Here is a 24,556-nt window from a genome sequence, read left to right as displayed (position 1 = left end):
TTCTTAATGTGTCTGCGCTGGTTCTGTAATACTATTTATTTATATCGGCCTGTTGAGTTATTATGGCAAACCGTCTCTATAATTATAAAGTGCAATTATTATATATGAACATGTGAGCGCTCTCCATGAAGTATGTTGTTGAAATAACTACGTTTGCAATGTATGACCCCAATCCCCTCACCCTTTTTGCCTCTTCTTAATAAGGATTGTCAAGTAAATGAAATTTTCTAGACCCAGCAAATAGTTTGTGTCATTACATATTATTTTTATTTATCCGCCAGACATGCAACTGAGAAGACAGTTATATTATATCCATGAATGATTAATGAGATGTGGAAAGATGAGATATATTCCTGGATTTATGCAAAGGGATTGAAGGTTTAACTGCCTAGAAGGTCTTATTTCAGCCATAGATTTCATTTGATTAACATCCAAATTTTCACTTGAGGATCTCCGGTTTATAATATGATAGTGAGTCAGTCTTTAGCTGAAATATTTCCTCTACAAATGATGCAAGTTGGAAGGGATAACTTTGTTACCATTGTGAATTATGTGAGCCTAGACGGATGGCAGACGCTTGAGGCAGGAGTGATTGAATCCATCAATACACACATGTAAATGAAAATGTACAGGCTTTCTCCTTCCCTCGTGATATTACATTTGTGTATAAGAAAAATACTTTCTTGAAGATAAATCCACAAGAATATTACTGCTTGCATTATTAAGACACGGGCTTGCTATCACCCAGCTACTGAATGGTTAATCTTAGATGGTATGCCTGCCTGCACCCGTTATTTTGCTTCATTTGTCCTCCTAAATTGGATGCTATAGCAGTAATGTCGTTTAAATCACCACAGATGTATAATGCGCACGCATGTTAAGTAGTCTATTACAAAACAAATAACCTAGATGGCATAAATAATGGCATTAGATGCACTGTTGGGAATAAAACTGCAATATTTGATTGATGAGCTTGTTGCAGGATAACTAATATTTCAGAGTTAAAAGGTCAGTGGCTTTGTCATTGAGGCTTTGTTGTGAATGATTTCATGTCCTTAGCCTATTGTGTGTTGTCTTCCCTTGGAGCTTTTCCATCCTATCTATCTGTCAGGAGTCAGGCCAGGCCGCTCTGCTGATAAACCTACAGGAATACAGACATGCTGCTCTTGTTCTTGCTGTGAGACAATTAGTTCAGGCTGGACTCCGCTGGGAGAGGAACCAGAGCCACTCCAGCCTGTGGGACATACTTCAGATAAATAAGACTGGGCAGAGGAAGAAGATGGTTGATCTGGGGGATTAGTAGGCATGAAGAAGAGAGGGGATTTTTGCCCGATTTACTGCTGACGTTTGGAGAAGAAAAAAAAAGCAGTAAACTCAGATTTATCAACAGCCATACCCTCAAACGCATTTTTCGGTCCACCAAAAGAGCTTCTGAAAACGTATAACCTGCTTTTGCAGAATTATACATAAATTTAAATGTTTTTTAGAGTCACTGAAGAACTCACTTGGCAGAGACTAGAATTAACATATCATAGTTAGATTTTTATCACTTAACATGATCTCACCATTTCATGCAGTAGCTACACCACAAATGTGATTAAAAGTGAGACCCCCAAAAAAATCAATATCATCACCTAGAGTAAAATTCATGAGCTTTAAGTGTGATTTTATCATTTGGAGTCATTAAACTATGTTTCAACACTTCAGACATTAAGATCTTGATACATTTTTTTTAATCATGATAATATCCTGAATCAAACAGCAAGTATTTATACAGAAAATGTCAATCTAATTAATGAGTCATTATCATGATGTGCTGTCTCCTGAAATAAAAAACAGATCATGAAACAATATGAACAGTACAAACAACCACACCCTCCACAGCAAGTAAACACAGACAAACCACAAACTCCACACAGATAAAGCCCTCAATAGAAGAAAAAACTCTGGTTGTGTTCGCCTTTGTCTTGTAGGTAAAACAGAATTGCAGGCCAATATATAAATGCTAATTTGAAAACATTGTGTTTTTTTATTCAGTAACACTAAGGCACTAAGTGGATTCCAGCAATTACTAAACAACTGAAATGGGCTGTTAAAATTTAAAATTACCCGTGGGGCTGCTGCTCCCAGGTTAACAGCAGAGGTAAGTCCAGGCCTCAGGAGGCTGAGAACATCTGAATCTGAACCATTAGCAACAATTTCTACGTAACCTGTAACCCACATAACAGTGTTTACAGTGTTGTGTTCTTTGTGTCAAAAATAAAGCAGCAACCCACATAGTCACATAATCCTGTATAAGAGTTAGAGCTGCACTGTTGCTGTAACAATCCTGTAATTACTAGAAATTATATACAAGAATGAAAAAAATAACCATCTGCATAATTTTAAGACCAAATATACAATATTAATATTTAGTAAGGCATAATCAAATCAATAAATATCACACTGGAAGGAAAAAAATCTCATCAGAAAAACCTTTAAAATACTGGACTAACACCTGATAGGGATGCCGGATAGCGTACCGAAGCAGGACGCTCCTGCACCTCCAGTCTAGTGGTGTCCCGGGTAATCAAACCGTGTAGTCCAGCTCTGCGTTCAGATTTGTGTACATGTTGTAGATGGCGTCTACAGTAGCTGTGTAATTCACCAGGAACTGACGGACATTTGACAGACAGTCCTCGTCTTTCACTTCCTCTCCTTTTGACAGAGCCTTGAGGAAGTTCGATCTGTAGGGAGCTGCATACAACGCTGTCTGCAAGATAGAAAAACCTTGTTAAGCAGAAGAAAAAACTTAAATACAGGGTAAGTACAAAAGAGGATATAACAAAAACATCTTATTTGATGCCTTCCATTATCACAACACAAACCAAAGCTTCAAATGGGCTTAACACTTACATACACATTCAATAAATGATTAAGAATAACTCTTTCACATCTATAGTTTCCTCACTTGGAAAATCTTTTGAACAAGCCAGCCATGGTATTTCTTCAGCGCCTGTTCATAAGCTTTGGTGACATTGACCCGAATAAGGTTGGGGTTGTTCTCATCTCTATCTCCGTCTGCCATACTCTGCAGCAGGATCTGTATGAAACGGAGACCCCTGCAGGAGAGATTCAGCATTATTATTTCTTTAAGTAATCAAATTAAACCAGTTTGCTTCAGTTTATAAGCTGAAAGTTCAACATAATGACATAACATTGAGCTCATGGTGTGCTCATTCACCTCTTCAGCCACATCAGAGCTAATGTTGCACCGACTTTAGGCCATTCTGCAGCGTTGTCTTGACGCTCTGCCTCCAAAATGTGCTGCAGGGTGACATACCTCTCAGGATCCTTAAGATATACTGCTTTAATTTTCTGGAAAAAGACACATTTGGGTTGAGTTTGTATGTAGGAAACACTCCATGTTCCAACATGCATTTAAATTCCTAACTGTATTATGAAAAAACACTCTCAATGTGTTTCTATCACTTTAGAAAACATTACATTGACTTGCATTACTTTCCTGGAACTTAACTCAACTTTAAACCAAGTCTGCACCCTAAAATTAGTGATCTACATTAAGGGGGACTTGCTTTTTGTCTACCATATGGGAGGCAAGTCCCCATAACATGATTATGTAAACAGAACATGAGGAATACCTGGCACACACAGTGGTATTTCCATCACTTCAGAGAGCATTACATTTACTTACATTCATTAGCTGCAGACTTAATCTTAACCACAATCGCCACAGGCCTCACCCGAACTTCAGCTAACCCTAAACTTACTTTAATTTGATTCTTTTTTAAATTGGGGTCTTCACCTGAAAATGAATTATTTACATTACGGAAACTTTCATTTTGTCCCCATAAAGGAGAGTCCCCACAACATGAGAAATACCTGACTGACACACACACACACACACACATATCTGTATCTTACCATTATATTTCCATTAATGTCTGATTTGATGACTGTAAACACTTTTGATCCCAGGCAGTCTGAAAGAGAAAGACATTTGAGAGCCAAAGCAATAAAATATTAATGACTTCATCACTCATGGCTCAGAGGGGTGGGTGAATACAAATCAGCCCTTTTCAAATAGTGGTGGTGGGGTTGCAGTGAATGCATAGTCTCAGTAAAGTCACAATGAGGTCAATGTGTGCTGTGTTCAATGTGTAAACAAAGAGTTTCTCTATAGGAAAAACGGCCGCAGCTGATTTCAGACCCCCTACCACACCATGACACAGCAGCTCCACTTGTATGTGAAATATAAGCAGGAACAACTCGTGGGTAAGAGACACAAGTGACAAGTCGTTTGTATCAGTATGTCATGAGGAACAAGTAAGCCAAGAATGAACCGTGACGGCAGCAGCACAGCACAGCACAGTCCGTCCACCCACCCTCACTCTCTCTCTCTCTTTCTTTCTCTTTCTGTCTGTATTCGACTTCAGGTGGAGGTAAATGTACTTACCAAAAAAAGACGGGAGGTGAGAGACGGTCTCCAGGAACAGCTTTGTGTCTACAGAGTTGTCAGGAGGTAGCTCTTTGAATTGGTTATCCAGTAAAAGAGACATGTCGTCCTGCCGTATTAAACGCTGAAACACACAAGCAGCAGTAGCGAGCAGCAGTGGGGGGAACAAAAAAAAAAAAAAAACCCAAACCCGGAACTATCTTCTTGTCAGATGGGCGGGGAGGCGCTACCAGGCACCGAGTACTGCCTCCCTCTCCCACAGGTGGGAAATAATACACAAACCCGCTGAATGTACACAAACGCAACACACATACACGACAATGAGCCCAGTTGAGGTATGAATTATACTTTATTAGACCTAAAGGCAGGGATTGTTTTCAACCACAGAGGCAGTGGTAGGCTATAGGTTACAAGGAATTAAATGTCAAGTTTGAAACCAGGGTTGGAAAGAAATTGAATACATGCACTCACTGGTGTTTTACTGTAGTTTGTTCTAGTCTATATCTGTATAGAGTTAGTTCTAGTCTATATCTGTATAGTCTATATCTGTATAGACTAGAACTAACTACAGTATACACACACACACACACTTTGGAATTGTTGGTAATTTTTTGGTCTGAATGAACTAAGATTTAAAGGTGTAGTGCATAATTTAGTGGCATCTAGTGGAACAGACTTGGCACAAATATAAGTATGTTTTAATTAGTATTTAATCACCCTGAACATGAGAATCATTGTGTTCTTGTTACCTAACCTAAGAATGAGGGCTTTAGATTTACAAAGGAGACCGGTTCCCGCTCCCCATGAGTTTCACAGCCATTGTAGGTTCTCTTACAGCTTGGAAGGAGGAAGGAAGGGGAGGGGTGATCAGCTGGTTGCAATTTTGCTAGATGCAACTAAATCCTACACACTGGTCCTTTAAATTTTTAAAGAGGAAATGACACATTTTCCACCTTACAAATGAAAAGTTGAATTCATAAGCAATAAAAAGAACTATTGCTCAATTCACTACAGTCAGGCCCCTCACGCTCTAAAAACAGCCTTAAAAAGCTAGCAAGGAGTTTGTCACAAATGATCACTTTGAAGACTTGAAAGTGAACAGAAGACATTAATACTGTTAAAATCTGTATTGAAGACCATTTTAGGGCATTTTAAAGACATCCAGTGCTGAAGTTTGCTTTAAATCTTCTGAGAAAGTTTCCTTATAGAGAAAAGGCACCAATTTGACAAGCCTGAATTGGAGAAAGTGTCTAAGGGAGGGGTCACATATTCATACTGGATTGGCTACAGTATTCCTCCTAGGCAGGATATTCAACTTTTCTTTCCACCCCTGTTTGAAACTATCTGGCTCACAACAATGAGTGACACATTAGACCCAAGTTCTACAACAGGTACTCTAACTTTGAGGGCACATTTACTTCATCATTGATTGTAAACCATAGGCGGTACAGGCAGCATCTTGACACACTGGAGTTACAGCACCACACTTAATGAACAAAAAAAATCACAAGTTGCCTACAAATAACTGCCAGCTGAGACGTCCCAAACCTCAGAACAAAAGTTTGCCTGTGAGGAGCAACATGTTAAAACAAAAGCTTATGAAAATAAACATTGATATTTTCTTAGAGGTATGACATACAGTCTATAAATAGAATAGCATTTGGATTATTTCGATAAAGAATTACATTGATACATACATTTTATATATTTGCATAATGCTATTAAAATTGATTCAAAATGGATTTCACATGGGCCATAGAGGACAACTGCACTCACGCACGCACACACACACACGCATACATACACACATACATACGACATCAGAAGTATGGCTGTAACATTATAACTCCAAAAATTACTTGATACTTTTACTTATAAACACGTCTTCAACCAGCATGGAGGGACTGAACAGGGAGATCACCTGCTGGAGCTGCTGGATGGAATAAAAGTTAGCACACTGTCGCTGGCCTTACATGGTGCTCGATGCACTGAATCTGTTTTCATAATCACAGTAGGCTTACTAAACGAACATTTCAACTCCGAGCAAGTGTTGTCACAATGATTCAAGGTTAAATACTGTTGTTGCATCTTTAAAAAAAAAACATTTAAAATGGCTAAAGGAAGATTAACCTGGTGTCGTTCATCTATTCTGATCCTTGATGTCAGGTGTCTTGCAGACTTTTGGTCCTCTTTGGCAGCTCATTCATGCCAGACACCAGACCTCAAGGAGAACAACTGATGGCCTCTGGTGTCCACTAAAATATTATGGTAGAAAAGTACAATGTAGAAGGCTCAACTGCTCGTTGTTCTACTTGTTTTATATATACACACACACACAACATTGCACTTTTGGAAATTGTGTGGATTCAACTGTTAACTCCTTGCGAGGTAAAGAATGATAACAGCTTTACTCCGTATTACCATGATACAAAAACAAAAAAATAAATAAAGCTTTTGATTGATCAGTAATTTTGCATTGCAAGATTTTCCCATCTTAAGGAATGTAAGTGAATGTTTCTATGTAGACTATAGGAAAACAAAAAAACTGGTGGTAACACTGATTAAGTTGAAATTAGCAACATCATTTAAGGTTGTTTCAAGTTGTATTTTAAGTGTATCAGAAGTGTTTTTTGGGGGGGGGTTAGTTGTTGTTTTCTTTGGTTGTCACAGTGACAAGTTGCTTGGCAGCTTTGGCAATGTCATAGGCGCACTGGATGACCTGCTGAGTGACCAGCTGGATGTCTGACCGGCAAGGGTTGTGTTCTGTGGCCTTCTGGCACTCCCCGTGCAGCCGGCTGGCGCTTGAAGTGAGCAGACACAGAGACCCTCGCACAGTCTCCGAGGACGGCCTCTGTGAGAGAAAGGAGGGAAGACGGATTCTTGATAAGGGACTGACATGTCAACGTCCATAAATAAAGTCTAATTGTGGTCAGCAGGCTCATGGGCAGTGTGTGTGTGTGGGGGTAAACATGAAACTAAGTAATCCAAAAAAAGGTAAACAAAAAACTGAAAAGGAAGCTACCTATCTAAACATGTCACCCTACATTGCTTTTGGCTGTTTACCAAACATACAACTAATCCTTTAATTACTCAGGGGGTGGGACACCAAGCTGTTGGTGAGAGTCATCTTACCTTGGGAAACAGGGCAGCCATCTCCGACACAGCCATGCAGATCTTTTCTGAACAGGGCAGAAAGCTGTGGGAAACAGACAAAAGGCTGAGTGGTTGTTCAACCAGTTGTGTGCCGTTTAAAAACCTCAATACAAAACAGCAACCGCAAACATTCCTCGTCATGAACATTAAAAAAAGGGAATTCAATTCTCCTATCTTGTGTCGTGAAGGTGTTTACTCCAGAAAAGAATATTGATGAATAAAATCAATACATTTCTAAACTAATGTGATTTACATTTTTTCAAGTGTCACCAAATGGAAAACTGCATTTTCAATGTTTGACCCACTGCATAATTACTGTAGTTGATGGTGTAACTAACCATACTGTACGCATGGTGTTAGTGCAACCTTCTAGAAGAATTCAGATGTGGCACAAAAAACATCTTGACTTACACTCAAACTGATGATAAACAATTTTATTTGGCCAAAGAGACCAATATCATCACAGTAAAAGCCAATAATCAAACTGTGAAAGCCTGCATTAGACTAGAGATAGAGATTAGAGGGGGCTGGAAGTATTCCTTCCACCGATCCACAACGTCCCGAGTCGAGGTCAGCAGCACACCGCCCCCACCTTACACCACACATTTACAAAATTAAAAAAGTCAAATGGCAAATTAACTAAATTTGGATATCACTAAGGATTTGGCCGATCATGAGGGAATAAGTGATCTGGCAGTGTTTCCTGTCAGCTGCATTAGAAACAGGGCCTACCCCCAGCAGACATAGAGTCTCTAGGACACCAGGATAGAGGCCAGTCTACAAAGACCTCTTAATCCTGGTTTTTGGGACCACAGTACTGCTGGTTTGTATATTATGTGGTTACGTACATTGGCCTTGCTACACCGGTGTAAATCAGTCACTGGTTAGCTGGCTAGAATGAAAGAAAGCCAGCAGTGCCCTGGGCCCTGAGGATGACTATTAGAAACCATTGACCTAGAAGTAACCGAGACAGAAGATAAAGCACTTTTTCCCCTCTTCAAAAGGTCAGACAGAGAACATAGATTCTTAGATTTGAGAATAAACTGCCTGAGGACTGATAGTGTAAATTGTGATTTACAGAAATGACTTTTATTAATATCAAACACCATTAATATATTTTTAGTATAACCTTAAACATGAAATTATACACTGATCATAAACTACCTTTCGTGTTTGGTCTCCTGAGCAGCTCTCAGAAGCTCCTGTATGTTCTTAGTTATCTGCTCCGTCTTACAGATGACATCCTCTGTGCATGGCAGGGTGGAGTCTTCCTCACCCTCCTCTTCAAGCTCCACATTTTCAGAGGCTGTAAGGGGGCTGCTAAAAATTAGGGAAAAAACAGATTATCACTGATTACGGCAATATGTACTGAAACTCCTAAAGACACAGATTGTTTTATACTTTATCAGTCCATTAGAAGTGTGGTTATATTTTAAAACTGGTATTTATTCTGGTTTGCAGTGCACTGACTGAATTAAGACAATTGCAGTGACTATATTCACATCTACATGTGCATAAACGGAAAAAGAACCAGAGACTACTGGTTCTTGCTTGCGTCAGACAGGTGCAAAGTCCTACTGCAGCAATATGTTAACTCACCCCTGCACTGCTGAGTTGGTTTATAACAAAAAGGTTTTTTTAATTTATTAATTCGAAGCACCAATCTGTCGGTTTTACTGAAGGAACTGTGGATTATTTTTGTTATATATCAGTGATGAAAATGTGTAAATGTTTCAAAGAGAAAACAGTCTTGGTTTTAAAAATGTGTTTACAGTGAATTTCACAGTAGGGTACAGAGTTAATACAAATAGATCTTACCCAGACTCCTCCAGCTCAGAGTGGTTGGGCGTCATGTCGTAGTCAATCTCCAGCATAGTGCTCTGTCCTTCCAGACTGCAGCCCTATAGGGACATGAGTGGATTACCATCAATCAGATGATAAAGTATACACTGTATGATTAAAACAAACGTATTACCAGAACAGCTGTAGGCACAAACAAATCAGAATCATGCATTTCTGAAAACAAAGCCAAGTTCATAGTATCAGACTTTCGGTTTCAAAGCAGATGAAGAGAAAGGGAAAGAAAATATAAAACCATGTTGTGTCCATGGTGTAAACGCAGTGCGTATTAGTAGATGCAAACTAATCCTGATGTAAACTGTGGGTGCTCTTAACAGTAGCCAAGACCAATAAGCACAGTGTGGTGAGCCATTTTATCTATTTATCTTTGGATATTGGACCCTGAATTCTGATCATTCAAACTGCAGCACTTCATTTCTTCGGATGTTTACTTGAGTCAAAGCAGCTCTGGTTGAGGTTCCCTGTGGAGAAAAACAGCTAGGGTTGTTCAGATAACTGAACTGTAGCAGATGCACTGTGGTGCATGCAGGCAGGCAGGCGACACTGATAAAAAAGCAGCTTAAAGACACAAGTCAGGAGAGAGAAGACTGTGGGGTCGAGCAGGGGAACAGTTTTCACCGTCCCCTGTGGCTGCCTCTGAACCGAGGGGAACTTCAGTACTTAACCCTTCGAGATCTCTCATCCCACGACCAGGACAGGGAAGAGGGGAAGGTAGGGAGGGAGGAAGCAGCCGTCCCCAAAGGACCCCTACCAATCTAGAAAGGGGTCAAATCAAGTTGAGCATACTCTATTGAGATGCAATGAATGACTGAATGAATCAATGAATGAATCAATGAATGAAACAATAAATGAAAAACCAACACCAGCCCCAAAGCCAGGCATCATTATTTTGTCTTGTGAGGACAACTGAGCAGGAACACTGGTGCTTCTGTGCTTACATTAGTCGGGAACGGTTGTAAAATGACTCCGTCCTCTTGCCGAGCTGTCTCGCCTCGGTGGGGGTACTGCCTCGGAGAAGAACCCGTCTCGTACATGGACATGGCTCGACCTCCTCGGGGTAGGTGTCGACCAAAGGGCCCCTGGACGTGTTGTTGCCCGCTGGGGGTTTGCCATCGCAGGGATGTGTTTTCAGTTTGCAGGGAGTTAAGCTGAGGAGAACAAAACATCTTTCAATTCAGCTCTGGCTGGGGGATGATCTTCTTACAAAAGCCTGGCCAGACATTAATAATAGAGTAGTATCCCGCTAACCCTCCAGTGAGTTTCTCTTCACCTTTGTGTTGTTTTTGGTTACTCCTCTACGTTGATCTCACAATAAATATTTTGTTTCTTTGGCAGATAAAATGCTGACACTTTGTGTTGACAGCAACTCTTTGTGTATGAGCCCTTGAGAAAGTGCTGCATACGTGGTTGCCCTTATTTACAAAACCTGCACTTAGAAACTGAAAAGAGCAATGAGAAACTTGACTTGTAAAGCTTTCTGTCTAGAATTAGAGTCCCTACTATTATGTATTATGTATATACTATTGGGTCACATTATGTCATAAAAGTCAACAAAATGGATAACATAAGCTATAAAACCTATTAAAAGTGTCAGGAGTAGAGGCATTGAGGTCATGGAGAGGTCAGTACTACCAGGCTAACACAAAAGTATTGTTGCCTACAGTTTGGTTCATTGTCTCAGTTTGTCTAGACTGAAAATAACACGTGAATTTTGGACTAAGAGGTGTTCAAGGCTTGTTGGATGAACTTAAATGTTAGGAAATGTTTTGGAGCTCGACATTTGTGTAGGTTCAAGAGGTGATGACAAAAATACGGGCTGCGGGTAGACGAAGGTTACTTTGTCAGGAAAAAGCGAGTAAATAAACCAGCAGGAGGAGGCAGTACATTGTGTAACACTGTCTCTCTGCCAGCAGAAGAAAGAAAGAAAGAAACTGGGCTGACAAAAACAAAAACCCGACAAAAACCAAATGATATGCTGCAATCTTCCAAAATGGGTGCATAGGTAGCTTAATCTTCTCATCTTTTGTTAAACACAGCATATTTTCTAAAATGAAAATAAATTTGATCTATTGCTAAGATGGCACATCTTGCAATATAAGCATGTGCTGTGTCGAGCAGGAGCAACTGAGGACAAAATTGAATTTATTAGGTCTTATGGCACACATGCTTTGTACTGTCACCAAAGCACCACATTTCATAAAATCCTGTCAAACCCCAGTTATTTAGGAACTGCGCACACCAAGGTACTTGTATTGTGCTGAATAACTAGGATATTGTTTCTAGGGACAGACACTGCTATTCAGTTGTGGTAGAAATCTTAATAACAGGAGGATTTCCTCAAAACCTCAGCAAGTAAAACTATGTGCATTTCTAAATACTGCTGGGGCCAAGTAGGAAAATCTACTTTTTTGAACTACTAAGAAATAAAGAATTGATTGATGAGATAGTATGTCTGGAATTGTAAAAAATCTATTGGCAGTACTTTCTATGAGGGGTCGGGAAGTGTCCCAATGGACCCAATTCGATGACATGTCTGTGAGCACTGAGTAGGGGGTTGGTGACTGGTCGCTGTTTGATGGTCTTGTAGATTTATGATGATGGAGCCTAATGTCCTCTGTGGTTATCATGAGAGGATTAATACTTCTGACATCTGAATTGGACCTTTGTATGAATCCTTGTTCTGTTTTGGCACAAAGAAATATAACATCCAATCTCGTTTTCTCTGAATGGCATAGCAGAGGAGGTCTGGTGACTGTTGATTATTAGCACGGGAATTTTACCCCATCCAGAAACATAGCAGCACTTTTCTCTAGTAGAGAAGTATTGCAGTTGAAATTGTAACCAGTGTTGAATTGTAATCTCCTATGGCAGATGTCTTCAACAGGGGGTCGCAAGAGTTTTGGTTGATTAGACTTTTTCTATGCATAATTACATGCAATTGACAGACATTGTTGATCTTGGCAGGTATCAGTTTATTATGTTATGTTTATGAATGGCAGTGGCATGGCTACCCTACTCACTGTACCTTGCACATGTTTAAAATAAAAACATGAATATATGAACCTGTGTATTATTTGAATATCTTAGTATTGAATGCACAATAACAAGGTTTACATTTATACAATAAATAAGTTTGGGGGTCCTTGGCCTGGAAAACTTTGAAGACCCCTGTCCTATGGTACTTGATCATATCAAAATATGGTCTTCCCTGCAACTACAAATTCATGAACTGTTTCATTTTAAATAGGGAAGAGGCCATGCCTGACACATTCAAACTGGCATGAACTTAGCATAAATAATTAATGTCCAAGGGTGAAATCAAATTACACCATTTTTCTGGTGATGAGGAAGTTTGGCACACATTGGCTAACTTTTTAACGCTGACTGCAATTTAGTTTCTAACACTGTAAAATGCATTTCACTCATCTCGTACGTAGCACTCACGAGGGGAAGTAAAAAGGGAAGTATTATCAATAACTGGCCTTTGTATTAATGTCATAACCAGACGTATTGTTTGTAATAATGAGAGCAATAAGTATCTGAGAGGATGTAAATACCACTAATTCATTACAAAGGGCTCCTTATTATAGATCTTGAAATATTAATATGTGCTACCATCTAATTAATGTGACAGAAATCTAATTATGTGTATGATACACAACACAGAGCACAGATGCTGAGTGTTAATGCATTCCTCCAAAAAAAAAACAACCTTTTGCTTATGGATGATGTGAATTAACTGACCTTGCCCTGCATCATTCGCAGCTCTTCACTGAGATGACAGTTGACTTTAAGAAGCTGCTGTATTTTGGCTTCTGATGCAGTGAGGGCGCTCTTCACCTCCATAAATTCTTGCACCGTGATTGGTCCGTCAGAAAGGTCGGACGACTCGGAGCTCTGCAGCAGAACAGGTTACATAAGACAAGATTCATTTGAGCAGGTTAAAATCTTTAAGTATCGGGGTTAGAATATTAGCAGATTCCAAAAAAAGAAAAAAACAGTCACCTTAGTCCTTCCATCGTTGCAGCTGTCCCCACAGGTTGCCTCTTGTACTGGATCTTCGTCTGATGCCACACTGTCGTAATCTGGCTGGTCATTGTCCTGGCTCTCGCTGTTATGGCAACTGTCTATTCCCTGAAGGATCAGCTCCACATTCTCTGAAGGCAGACCATCAGATCAAAGGATTAGGGATCAAACAAGCCCCGCTGGCTAGAGGCAGCAGTCTAAATCAAATAGCTAAGGACCACTTTTTATATTCACATGCAAAATGCACCCCTAACAATCTTCCTTAAGTATGCACAAGAACATAAATAGGCTGTAATGTGGTTTGCTATAACTTACAGAATGCAGAAGTTCTCATTATTAAGGCCCTCAATAACAATCTGTGTTTGGCACTTTTCTGCATAAACATCAGCACACATGGCCTAGATTCTAATTGTGGCCTTCGATAGCTGAGCCCACATTTGGTGCACATTTGAATGAAAAACTCAGTGTTGACTTTCTGCATCTTATTTATATCAACCAATTCTGATTTTCCTTACTTTTTATTCTCTGTTTTTTGCCAGCAAAAGAAGCGCAAAACTACAAACTCAAAGTTGAAACATACTGTACCTCTGGGACTATCACAAGAGTTACCCCACTGCCGACGTTTAGCATCAGTTAGAATATCGATGACCAAGGTGGCGAATTCATGAGCACTAAATCTTGCCAATTTTTGACGACCCTGAGGAAACAAATGTGACAACAACATGTCAGTACTGTTAAATACAGTATGCAGTATGTAGAATGTAAAGTTCTAACTGGTGCAAGCACTTGCCTGGTTTCTGGTAGAGGAATACTCAGGATTGACAGGAAGAAAAGGCACGACTGTGGTGTCTGTTACAAGTGTACTGTGGTTTTGAGTGGCCAACCACACTAGGAAAAAAAAAAGCAACACAACATACTTACAGGATAATAATATACATCACTGGCAGTTTATCACACATCTTTCAAGACACGGCAAATGTGAATATGAAATGAAGTACTGTGTGTTTTCTACCATTCCTGGAATCTTACCTGCATCTGTTTCTCTTCTGTCAACTTCATCATAAACATCCATGGCGAGTTCTTCAAACTGATGGTTACTTAGCTAGAATAAAACAAAGCAGATCTGTGGTTTGTTTGTAGAACAGCTGAATAGGAAGTTGTATGAGAGACTATTTTGGATCTTACGGAGAAAAAACGTAGGTGTAAAAATGACTTACAGACTGGAGCTTCTTCTTTGCAGCTTTTGCAAACTCTGACAAATCCAGACTGCTTTGGGCAAAAGATTTAAATAATTTATTTTCCTGCTAACAGAATTTCACACAAACAGCCCCACATACAATAGCAAAAGTACAAATATACTTACTTATTTCTTATCCATCAAAAGAACGCAGCAAAATTGAAGAAGAAGAAATTTGCAGTGTGATTTTTTTAGTGAATATCTATTTAACTGCCCTCATACAGCCTTCAAAATAACCCATATAGCATTGATTAGTAGCCAGTAGCCTGCTGGAGCTGATAATATCACAGTGTAGTACAACATTTCAATTTCTGTAACTAAGAGCAATGAAATAAATCCCTGCTGTGATGTGGTGCATAGCTATTACCTGTCTGCCATCTGTGGAATGATGAAGTGCTGCCCATTTCTGTGATCTGCAACACAACAAGGACATAACAGAGAGCAATTAACATAAACCATATTTTTTTTAAATTCCAGGAAATAGTTATGCTTGATGTTACTGATGATGCTACTTACCTGGTCTCCTACCACAAAGGTAAAATGTTAACCGGTCAGTGAGTTCATACTGGATCTCCACTAGCCGCTCTGCCAGCTCCTGATGCCCAGCTTGTCTGCACAGATTAGGAATAGGTTTTTCAAATATACAGCACGGCACTTATGTTAAAAATGTGTCAGGTTAAATTAGTTAAACACTCCATAAAGTTCACTAAAACAATGTTTCTTATTTAGAGCATAGCTCTGGTTGGGTAATGGTATAGAGTAAACAAATAGAGGTCTGTTGGTGTTAGTGGACTATGGTGAAAAAGCAAACCTATGACACCACCAAGCCTCTGTAATGCCTGAAACACCAGAAAATACTACTAGTCTGACAAATCTCAGTGAGCTACATTGCCTTTTATATTATTTTGTATCTTTTAATTCTAGGTCTTTGTTCACACTTTTGCTAAACTAGTCAAGCTGAGTCAACTAGCTCACTGTGCTACAGAGTTTTTCCCTCCCTTCCTGCCTCAGTTAGTCACACTCTTATTGAATTAGTCAGACACTGAGATAATGCCACTGGGGTCTGTGTCCAGTGTTCATTGTAGTGCAAGGCAAGAAAAATATTTCAGCCATTTCAGTTGGGGTTTTTTCTGGTTTCTAACTGGGATATTTCTATCAAACCTTTATGTAGTTGTTAACTTTCACTTAAAATATGCAACGTCTTTCCATTAACACATCAATACATACATAGCATGCATATTGCACTCACGCATACGTTTCTATTTACAGGCTTGAATCTCTAAAGGAAGTATATCATTTCTGTAGCACAGCCAGCAGTCAGATAAGTGAGATCTGCTGTGTCTATTTATGCAATGGTGTGCAACCACACTATATGGTGTCGTAGGGGTCACATCAAGGTAAAAACTGCTGGCAGTTTGCTAGCTGACCACTGAACTTGCCTAAATATGACTTTCCATGCACTTCAATGCTTCAAAACAATAAGTTCCACATTGTGGCATCTCTAAGATTATAAAGGTGTTAATTAACATTATGTGGTGTTGGTACAGAGTTTGCAATAAAACAAAATCTAAAGTATTCAATCAAAAACCTCAGTAGTGCAAATAAACAGATTAACAAGCATTAAATTAAAAACATAAGTCATGTTTTACCTTGCATAATCAATGGGGGTCTTCCCACTGGAGTCCAGAGCTCCGGGATCAGCTCCATAAACTGCCAACAGTTCTGCCTGTAACATTTGTCCCACTTTTGCTGCTATGTGCAGTGGAGTGTTTCCTTTCTCCTGTGGCCCCAAAAAGTCAACACATTGATTAAGTATTAGCATTATGTCAACTTACAACCAAACATCATTTGTTTGTTGGCTTATTCCACTTACTGGATGGAAGAAGTTGGCCTGCGCTCCCAAAGATAAGAGTCTTAGGCAGGTCTCCATGTTCCCTGTCCGAACACTGGAATGCAGTTGCTGTATGGAGAATTGCAAGTAGTTTGTTTTAAATTTGATTGTTATGTGCATAACCATGAGAGAATACTTAATGGCTCTGCTGTGTTAAGATCTGGTGTGTTTTGTTCTTCGTGACATGATGTGTTATCCTGCTGGAAAATATTATATTACATCATTGCAATGAAGGGATACACCAATGAAATGTTTTAAAAAGATGCACAGGCACCAAAATATACATTTACAGGTGTATTAAAGACAAACACTGTTGCATATAACAAAAAAAATGTTTTTTATACCTTCTTTGCATTCACCTACACACAGTTTTTTTAAATCACAATTCCAGCTAGTGGTTCAGCTATTTTAAAGAAATGATATACAATTCAGAGCACAAATCCAAGAATAGTGTGAAAATAGAGGCAGCCTGAGGTCAGAGAGGCTATACTATTTGATAGTCTAGTCCTAGCGTGACTAGTATGAGAAAATGTGAGGGGCTGAATGTGACAGCAGCAGCAGTGAATAATGCATTTATAAACAGGCCAAGCCATTTCTGAATTTTACATGAAATGGTCCAATATTACAGCGAAATACTTTTAGTATAACAGTTTTTGCTTGTTAAGTCTTAAATTACCACCACTGCATGTATTGTACTCTCACGTTATTTCTATTTAAGTCATCAAGTGGGTTTATTTTCCATCTTATATTACATAAATCTTTTTATGTTCTTTTTATGTCCTTTTCACATGAAGCACTGGGTGCCTGTCATTTATTTTGTTGTAAAGCAGTTTGAGCTGCATTTCTTATGTGAAAGATGGTACACAACTGAAGTTATTATTATTATTGTTAATATTGTTAGAAAAACCAAACAGCCAGTGGGAGAAACTTGTGTTGTACAAAAGATAAACATCTGGTTTTATTTCATCAAACTGCCTTTGGATTCATAGTCTCCTAACAAACATTGCACTACACTGAACAAAAAGTTGGCAAATGAGGAGGAATTAACAACAAAAACCAAAAATAGAACAATGTCTTACCTTGCTGAGGTCTTTTGCAGTTACACTATCATCCTCCCGACAAGGCATCCGATGGACATACGCCAGCATCTGGTATTTGGCCTTGATGAATTCTGTCTTGTTGGGACTGGAGAAAAAAAACATGCTCATAACTGAAACCAGAAAGGCTGAAATACTGGACAATGAAAAATTCATGTTAACTAAATGCTTGTCAAGTGCATCTTGTTTTCAAGTAATCACTATGTCACCTGGGTCATTGGCACTCCTCTCACACCCATCAAGGACATTGCACAGAGCCGCTACAGTGGGGAGAACACATATTTGATACACTGCCGATTTTGCAGAAAAATCTGGTAAATCAAATACTTGTTCTCCCCAATGTACCTGTCAAAAGTCACCAAGATCAGACCCCAACCACGGACTGTTCACCCTTCTGCCCTCAGGCAGACATTACCACTCCACTCATAGCAGAACAGCCAGGTTCTACAACAGCTTCTTCACAACTGCAATAAGACTTTTGAACTCCCAGTAATCCCCCCTCGACATAAGGAATGGTTGGGTACAATACCTTTTGTAATATCATTGCACTTTATTCAATTTTTAATGTATTAATGCATCTGCCTATTTGTGGCTTTGCTTGTTACTTATTTGATTCATGTTTTTTTTAATTCTGTTTCTATGTGGAGCCAGTGGCAACAAAATTTCATTCCACTTTGTACCTGTCTGGTATATATGCATATCTATCTATGTATGTGTGAAAAATTTACTAAATTAAAATTATTGCCCAACTAGGGGCATCCATGTGTCCAATACTGAAATGAAACATAATATCTGCGAATTTGAATGTATTTGACACATGGAACTCATTATATATCAAAATCCTGAGTTACTCTAAATTTTCTTGGTATTGTGTGAAACTTGTATTTGGGAGCGAGGATCCTGTTTGGTGCATTGCTCTCACTCTCTGTCTGTTGTCTGGTGTTGTCCTGTTGCTCTGAGTATGAGGGTCGAACTCAGCACGGCTATGTTTATATGTGCCTGACTGTTTATCCTTACTCCACCAGCCAGACACCAGACCGACACAGTGTTTATACCTGGCAGCGAATGTGGGTGACTACATCCCATCATATCTCTCTGCCCCACAGATTTTTTAAATGTGTTCTAATCTACATGTTTATGTCATTATCTCTGTCCATGTACATCTGGTATTGACCATGATTCAATGTAGTTCACCCATTAATTACTACTAATTAATAGCCTGGCTAACACTCGATCGCGTCTTAATCTCATGTGAGACTGAGGTAGGGTCTGGCAAGGAGCCGTTCATTTCCTCGTATTGAAGGCGGGATAAACGAATGTCGATCAAATGCTTCTGTGCGCTGCTGGACAAACTTACAGCCAATCATATCAACGATAGACGATGACGTATTCAGAGCCTGTAGGGAGCAGCGCGAAAAATCATGTAGCACAAGTTTTTGTTCTATTTTCAAAGTGAACTTGCCTTCCAGATAGATGGATAGATAGAAACTTTATTGATCCCCTAGGGGAAATTTAGGGTCCAAGCAGCTTAATTCACGTCACCTAACACACACATAACATACACATACAACATACACAGGAATGTATGTAAGTAAAATCTGTATGATTATAAGTTAAATAAGAATAACGATACTAAGAACAGTATACTAAATAAATAAAAAACAACTAATTTAGCACACAATGTACTGCTGCGGTCTGCGGTCGTCATCACCTCGAGCCCGCCTCCCCGTTCTGTGATTGGTTCCCTATCTCAGGCGAAAATGTTGTCTTGGTGGCCATACTAACTTTCTGAGTGAAGTAGAATTTCACTCCAATGAGAGCATGGGTATACCCAGGCTAACTAATTAATATATACATTAGGTTTAAAAAAGTATATATGCTTTCCAATATGTTTCAGATGCTGTTTGTTCAAGTCCAGTTTGACTTGCTGAGTCACAGCACACTGCTTGTTAGAAAGAGCTTAAAATAATCCTTTAAAATTACTTGTTTGCATTACCATACAATTATTCAGTTAAATTGTCCAATCAGTGCCATATGGCTGACACGATCAGGATACTGCACACTGCATTCATTTAACTGAATTTTGTTTTGTTGTGTATTTCTTCATATGCATAGCAACTGATCAAATCACTTCAGTTCTCGAAGTTACTTGTGACTGACTGTTCATGGTACACAGGACCAATTATAGATGTTCACTGACCGCAACTATGAAAATCAATGTTGCCAATAGAGCTTTACACCAAAGTACAAACAAACAAGATTAGCACTGACACAAATCAAAATTCTTCAGGTAAGAGTCAGATGTAAACACACACACACACACACACACACACACACACACACACACACACACACACACACTTACTGAACTCTGTCCTGTGGGTTGGCCTTGCGTTTCCCACTCAGTGAAGAGGAAGGGTCCAAAAGGCTGTGCTCCCATATGGAATTGGCTCCATTGCCATAAAGTGTCTGAACCATCTAAAAACCAGTAAGCACAACAACAACAAAATTTACCTCCTACAAAAATGTAGCCCCTTTAACTTTCTGATATTGCACACTTGTGATAAGCACATTCTACCCCTTTGCATCTGGGTGTGTGGTGTTTTTCAGGGTTGTGTCCCTGTCCCCCTCACCTGTAACTGGGAGGGTGGCCATGGTGAATGAGTCAGATGTCGGACTTGGGAGCTATGTCGTCCTAGACCTCGATGGATGCTACAGCATTCATCGCAAATCAGCACACCTCTGTTAACAGAGGCCCAGCGAGGCTCTGTAATAAAACATGTAGCATTAGTTGACCTATCAGCCTAACAATAGATGTCTGACACTGATAGTATACAAGGCTAAAACTGAAGCAGTTGTGGTTATCACTTCTTGCCCAAAAGAAGATATCCGTAAATGACAGCAACACTTGGCTAGTTGCTTCCTAATTTCTTCTACAAATCCGAAATGTCAATCACATATGCAGCCTGGCATTGACTCTGTAGTTTTACAGCATAACTTATTATCAATAAATGTTTCTCAGAAGCCCAATGTTAGATTCACTGCTTAAAACTGTCACTAATTAAAGACATTTCAAACCAAGATTTTGGGGTGCCAGACAACCTAATACCGCCACACGAACCAAACAAAGACAAATACTTCGACAAGGAGAAAAAGTGCAACCATTAGCATTAGCCATCCAGCCAATAATTGATCATTTGAGGTATTTAATGTAATGTTAACTAGGTTGCAGATAGGGCTAGCTGGTTAGCTAACAGCTAAAGCTAGCTTGTTTGACATCATACCCGGAGCACTGCAATCAGCGCAGACCTCTCTGCTTCGCACTCGCTTTGACATCCCTTATAGAAATCCTCAAGAGTCCAGGAAAGACGAGTTTTTACAAAAAGAGACACGTTTCAACACAGTTAGACCAAGATGAGACAGGACAGTCCGCCAGATAGTGGTGAACGATAGCAGGCAAAGGCGACTAGAGCCCGTCTGCCCTCCCTACTGTTGAACAAAGCCGTGTCCCATCCCAACACTCACGCTGCCTCCTCCTCCGTGCCTCCTTGTTCGCTTTCCTTCATTGTTTCCTTGATTCCTCGATTGTCGTCCACTCTTTGCTGCTACACAGTACATCGATTAGGTATTATGGGCCTTTGTGGTAATATATGTGTGTACATAGTCTGTGTCTGGTTCTGGGCATAAAATCATAAGGCTCACTTTTTCTCATATAGGCTATTTCATATCCTGCTGCAGTAGTTCTCAAACTGTTTCACCTCAAGGACCCCTAAACTGACACAAATTAGCCCTCCATTTAATCCCCTGATAAGATTTTTGCTTTTAGATGTTTCATTACAGAAAGTGTATGAAACCCGTGGTTATAAAAAGTCATACAGTTTGTCATTGTAATTATAGTGATAATTATTCTCCTTTTTTGTTGGGGACCCCACCTCAAGTACCCAGCCCCCACTTTGACAACCACTGTCGACAAAGACTTCTGAGGTTCTCTTCTTGAATATTTCCATTTTTATGCCTACACCTACACTCACTGGTCTCTTTATTAGGTACACCTGTGCAATATAATGCAATCCAGCACCTGTACCTAATGAACTGTCCAGTGACTGTATACTAATCTGTATTTCAGCATATTCATACTTCCTCCTTTCTGGTTTGCCTGTCACATCTTTACTGTAAGTCTGCATGTATACCATACTGTACCTACATCTTCCTAGATTTCACTGTTTTTCATAGAGTTCATTGCAACATACTGCTTACTGCTATAATACCTCCAATTACAAGACTACAAGAATCATGAAGAAAGATTAATTTGAATCAGAGATTTTTGTCACAGCTCTCAATCTTTGGACCAGCCTTGCTGCAGTTATAGATAAGTGTCTAGACCTAACCCAACCCATAACTACTAGCTTATCATTTCTTATCTGGTTTAGACTGTGTGTCCTGTGGTCTATTAATGCATTGATTAAGGAAATTAATTTGTGTGGTGTCTGCAGACCATAGACATTACCTACATTCCCTTTAATTTCATGTTGCTGCTAGAAGCAGTATAAGTACTCCTTGCTTCTCATCCAATTGTTTCTTGGCCTAATATGGCAGTGATGACCCAAATTACATGTACCATGTGATATAAAAATGTATCACAGAGGGAGCACCCTTTAAGTACAGTTTAGTGCAACAACACAGCAAGCTATAGCCTCAACAATGCACCAATTGCTAATGCCAATGTTCTTAACTGAAAAGTTTATAATTAAGTACAGTACAACCAAAGCAAGTTGTAAAAGGTTTCCAATGTACGAATAGTATTTCAAAGGGTAAGCAATAAGATGGTACATATTTCTGATATTCACAACATCAGTATTATAGACTACAATGTGCTAAAATGAAAGGAAAAAACATGATTTCAAACAAATCATTAAAAAATAGAAGTGATGCCATAAGTTATGGTTCAACAGTGAAATATTAATGGCTGGGACGGCATTATACTGCATGTATATAGACTATTGTGGGGTGGTTTTAGGCTATATGCATTATACTTTTTAATTACAGTAACTTAATTTAATGAGGCCTGGTGTGACCTGGGGCTCATTAACTTTAATTCTTTAATTATCACATACACAATGATGCACCTGTGGGGGAAAATGAGGATCTGAATATTTTATATTAAAATGTGACAAAGAAACTTTTTTTTTTTTAAATTAGATACAATATTTTTAAATTATGCACAATACTTTTTGAATATTGCGAGACAGAAGCGTGTTTTCCTTGGAGAGTGTGTAGGTGTTGACGTTGTTACTGTATAGGTTACTGTGACTTTAAAGGGGTGTTGGTTCTCTGAGAGGTAGCAGATAGGTTTGATTTAGTCGCAAAGAACACATCGTACATATCGGAGCCTCTTTGCCTTTTCTTTTAAGCAGTGTTGTCTACATCGCTGTCCAGACATTGTGCAAAAAGCTGGTATACACCCTGCAGGAGCGATGGGAGGTACGGCCGCCGTTGTTGTTTTTGCTGTCGTGAGAATGTCATCATCATCAATTAACGACACAGATCATGAGAGGCTTATTCATTGTGTTTTCTCCTGTGACAGAGGCCGAGACGCGTCAGAAATTGCTGCGCAATGTGAAGAAAGAGGTTGGTTGTGTTTTATTTCTGCTCGTTTCAGTTTGTGTTTACTGATGCTGCAAGTGTCTGTGTCTGTGTGTGTGTCTGTGCGTGCGCGTGCGTGTGTGTGGACATCGTCCATCGTTTGAGCCACGACAACGCAAGAGGCCTATTTATGATTTAACTCGTTTGCTGTCATAAGAATAGATAGAGTGAAATGTATAGCGGTCTGTTTTTGACTGCTACTGGCGTAAGATGATCATGATGGTGATGGTAATGATGATGATGCTGGTGATGACGATAATGATACCGATGATGGTTGTGATGATGCTGATGCTGGAGGAAGCACTAGGCTATACACATTTAAGACATGATGCACTGATTCATTCGTTTCAATTTGTGTAAACCCTGTATTTTTTTTATCATGAGAGGGTCTTTCCTTCTCTCTGTTAAAATCATGATGAAGCTATGTGCCTCTCCTCAAAAACACCATCTTGATCGTACAAAACTTAAAGGTGTGACCTTGGCATCTGTTTTATTGGCATTTTAGAGTGTGCTCTATATAGCACCCATTTAAATGCAAAAAGTGTGCAATTCAAGCTGTATGTTTTCTTAATGGATTTGGATCTTATCTACATAGAAATAGAAAGAGAGCGCACCACAGACCCTTCCAAACTGCCCAGTGTCTCCATGACCCCCCCCAGGGAGGGAAAACAAGATGTTTTATTCATTGCTGAGAAAGCCGGGTACTTCCAGGCTTCTCGTCCGTGCTCCCCCTCACCTGTGACTCATTGCCTCTCAAACATCTCTGGCTCCTGGGAGCAGATCCTGCAGCAAAGAGGGGCTTATACAGTTAAATTAAAAACTCAGAATGTGACTGAAATACTCTATCTGTATCTATAATCTATTTATGCCAGGAATTATACTGTGAGCAGGCTTTCAAGTCAGGTATCTTACTACCATCCTGTACACTGTATGCCTGTAGTATTTCTCAAATGAGTTTGGTAAACATATATTTAATAGGTTTCGATATTTTTCCAATGTAACAGCTCCACTAATGCCAATGTACCAGACCTGAATTGTGGACAAGGATCTTGTTGTTGACACGTTTTAGCAACATACAACAGAATTCCAATATTATTTAAACAAGTCAATAAACTCTCATCTTATTATTCTGTGGATAGAAAGCACAGAATGTCTAATTTAAGTCAGTCAATTCCACAGTTGCCTTGCTTAAC

General features: G+C 39.4%; 2 protein-coding genes across 6 annotated transcripts; both read right to left on the bottom strand.

Moving 5' to 3' along the window:
* Nucleotides 1–1,676: 1,676 nt before the first annotated feature.
* LOC128380248 (glycolipid transfer protein-like) lies at nucleotides 1,677–4,613 on the bottom strand. Its single transcript, XM_053339988.1, has 5 exons — nucleotides 4,457–4,613; nucleotides 3,925–3,983; nucleotides 3,224–3,357; nucleotides 2,951–3,101; nucleotides 1,677–2,752 (listed from the first exon to the last, which is right to left on the bottom strand). Exons 1-5 carry the CDS (start codon nucleotides 4,557–4,559, stop codon nucleotides 2,570–2,572), a joined length of 630 nt encoding a protein of 209 aa, XP_053195963.1. The 5' UTR covers nucleotides 4,560–4,613; the 3' UTR covers nucleotides 1,677–2,569.
* A 2,449-nt stretch (nucleotides 4,614–7,062) lies between these two features.
* git2b (G protein-coupled receptor kinase interacting ArfGAP 2b) lies at nucleotides 7,063–21,183 on the bottom strand. Of its 5 annotated transcripts, none has more exons than XM_053339991.1 (20): nucleotides 21,005–21,183; nucleotides 20,354–20,487; nucleotides 20,086–20,198; nucleotides 17,703–17,808; nucleotides 16,606–16,692; nucleotides 16,382–16,512; nucleotides 15,249–15,343; nucleotides 15,100–15,145; nucleotides 14,713–14,764; nucleotides 14,525–14,597; nucleotides 14,286–14,383; nucleotides 14,081–14,192; nucleotides 13,475–13,626; nucleotides 13,214–13,366; nucleotides 10,408–10,617; nucleotides 10,135–10,224; nucleotides 9,428–9,510; nucleotides 8,774–8,929; nucleotides 7,589–7,652; nucleotides 7,063–7,307 (listed from the first exon to the last, which is right to left on the bottom strand). In XM_053339991.1, the coding sequence occupies exons 1-20, from the start codon at nucleotides 21,054–21,056 to the stop codon at nucleotides 7,098–7,100; spliced, it is 2,217 nt and encodes a 738-aa protein (XP_053195966.1). In that variant the 5' UTR covers nucleotides 21,057–21,183; the 3' UTR covers nucleotides 7,063–7,097. The 5 variants fall into 5 exon arrangements, with proteins under 5 accessions (XP_053195966.1, XP_053195968.1, XP_053195967.1 ...); XM_053339993.1 differs by having other exon boundaries at nucleotides 8,774–8,926; XM_053339992.1 differs by having other exon boundaries at nucleotides 14,713–14,761.
* Between the last annotated feature and the right edge of the window lie 3,373 nt (nucleotides 21,184–24,556).

This window comes from Scomber japonicus, chromosome 19 (genome assembly GCF_027409825.1).
Source record: "Scomber japonicus isolate fScoJap1 chromosome 19, fScoJap1.pri, whole genome shotgun sequence".
In the NCBI taxonomy this organism is placed as follows: Eukaryota; Metazoa; Chordata; class Actinopteri; order Scombriformes; family Scombridae; genus Scomber; species Scomber japonicus.
This window is presented reverse-complemented; position numbering and strand designations above follow the sequence as displayed.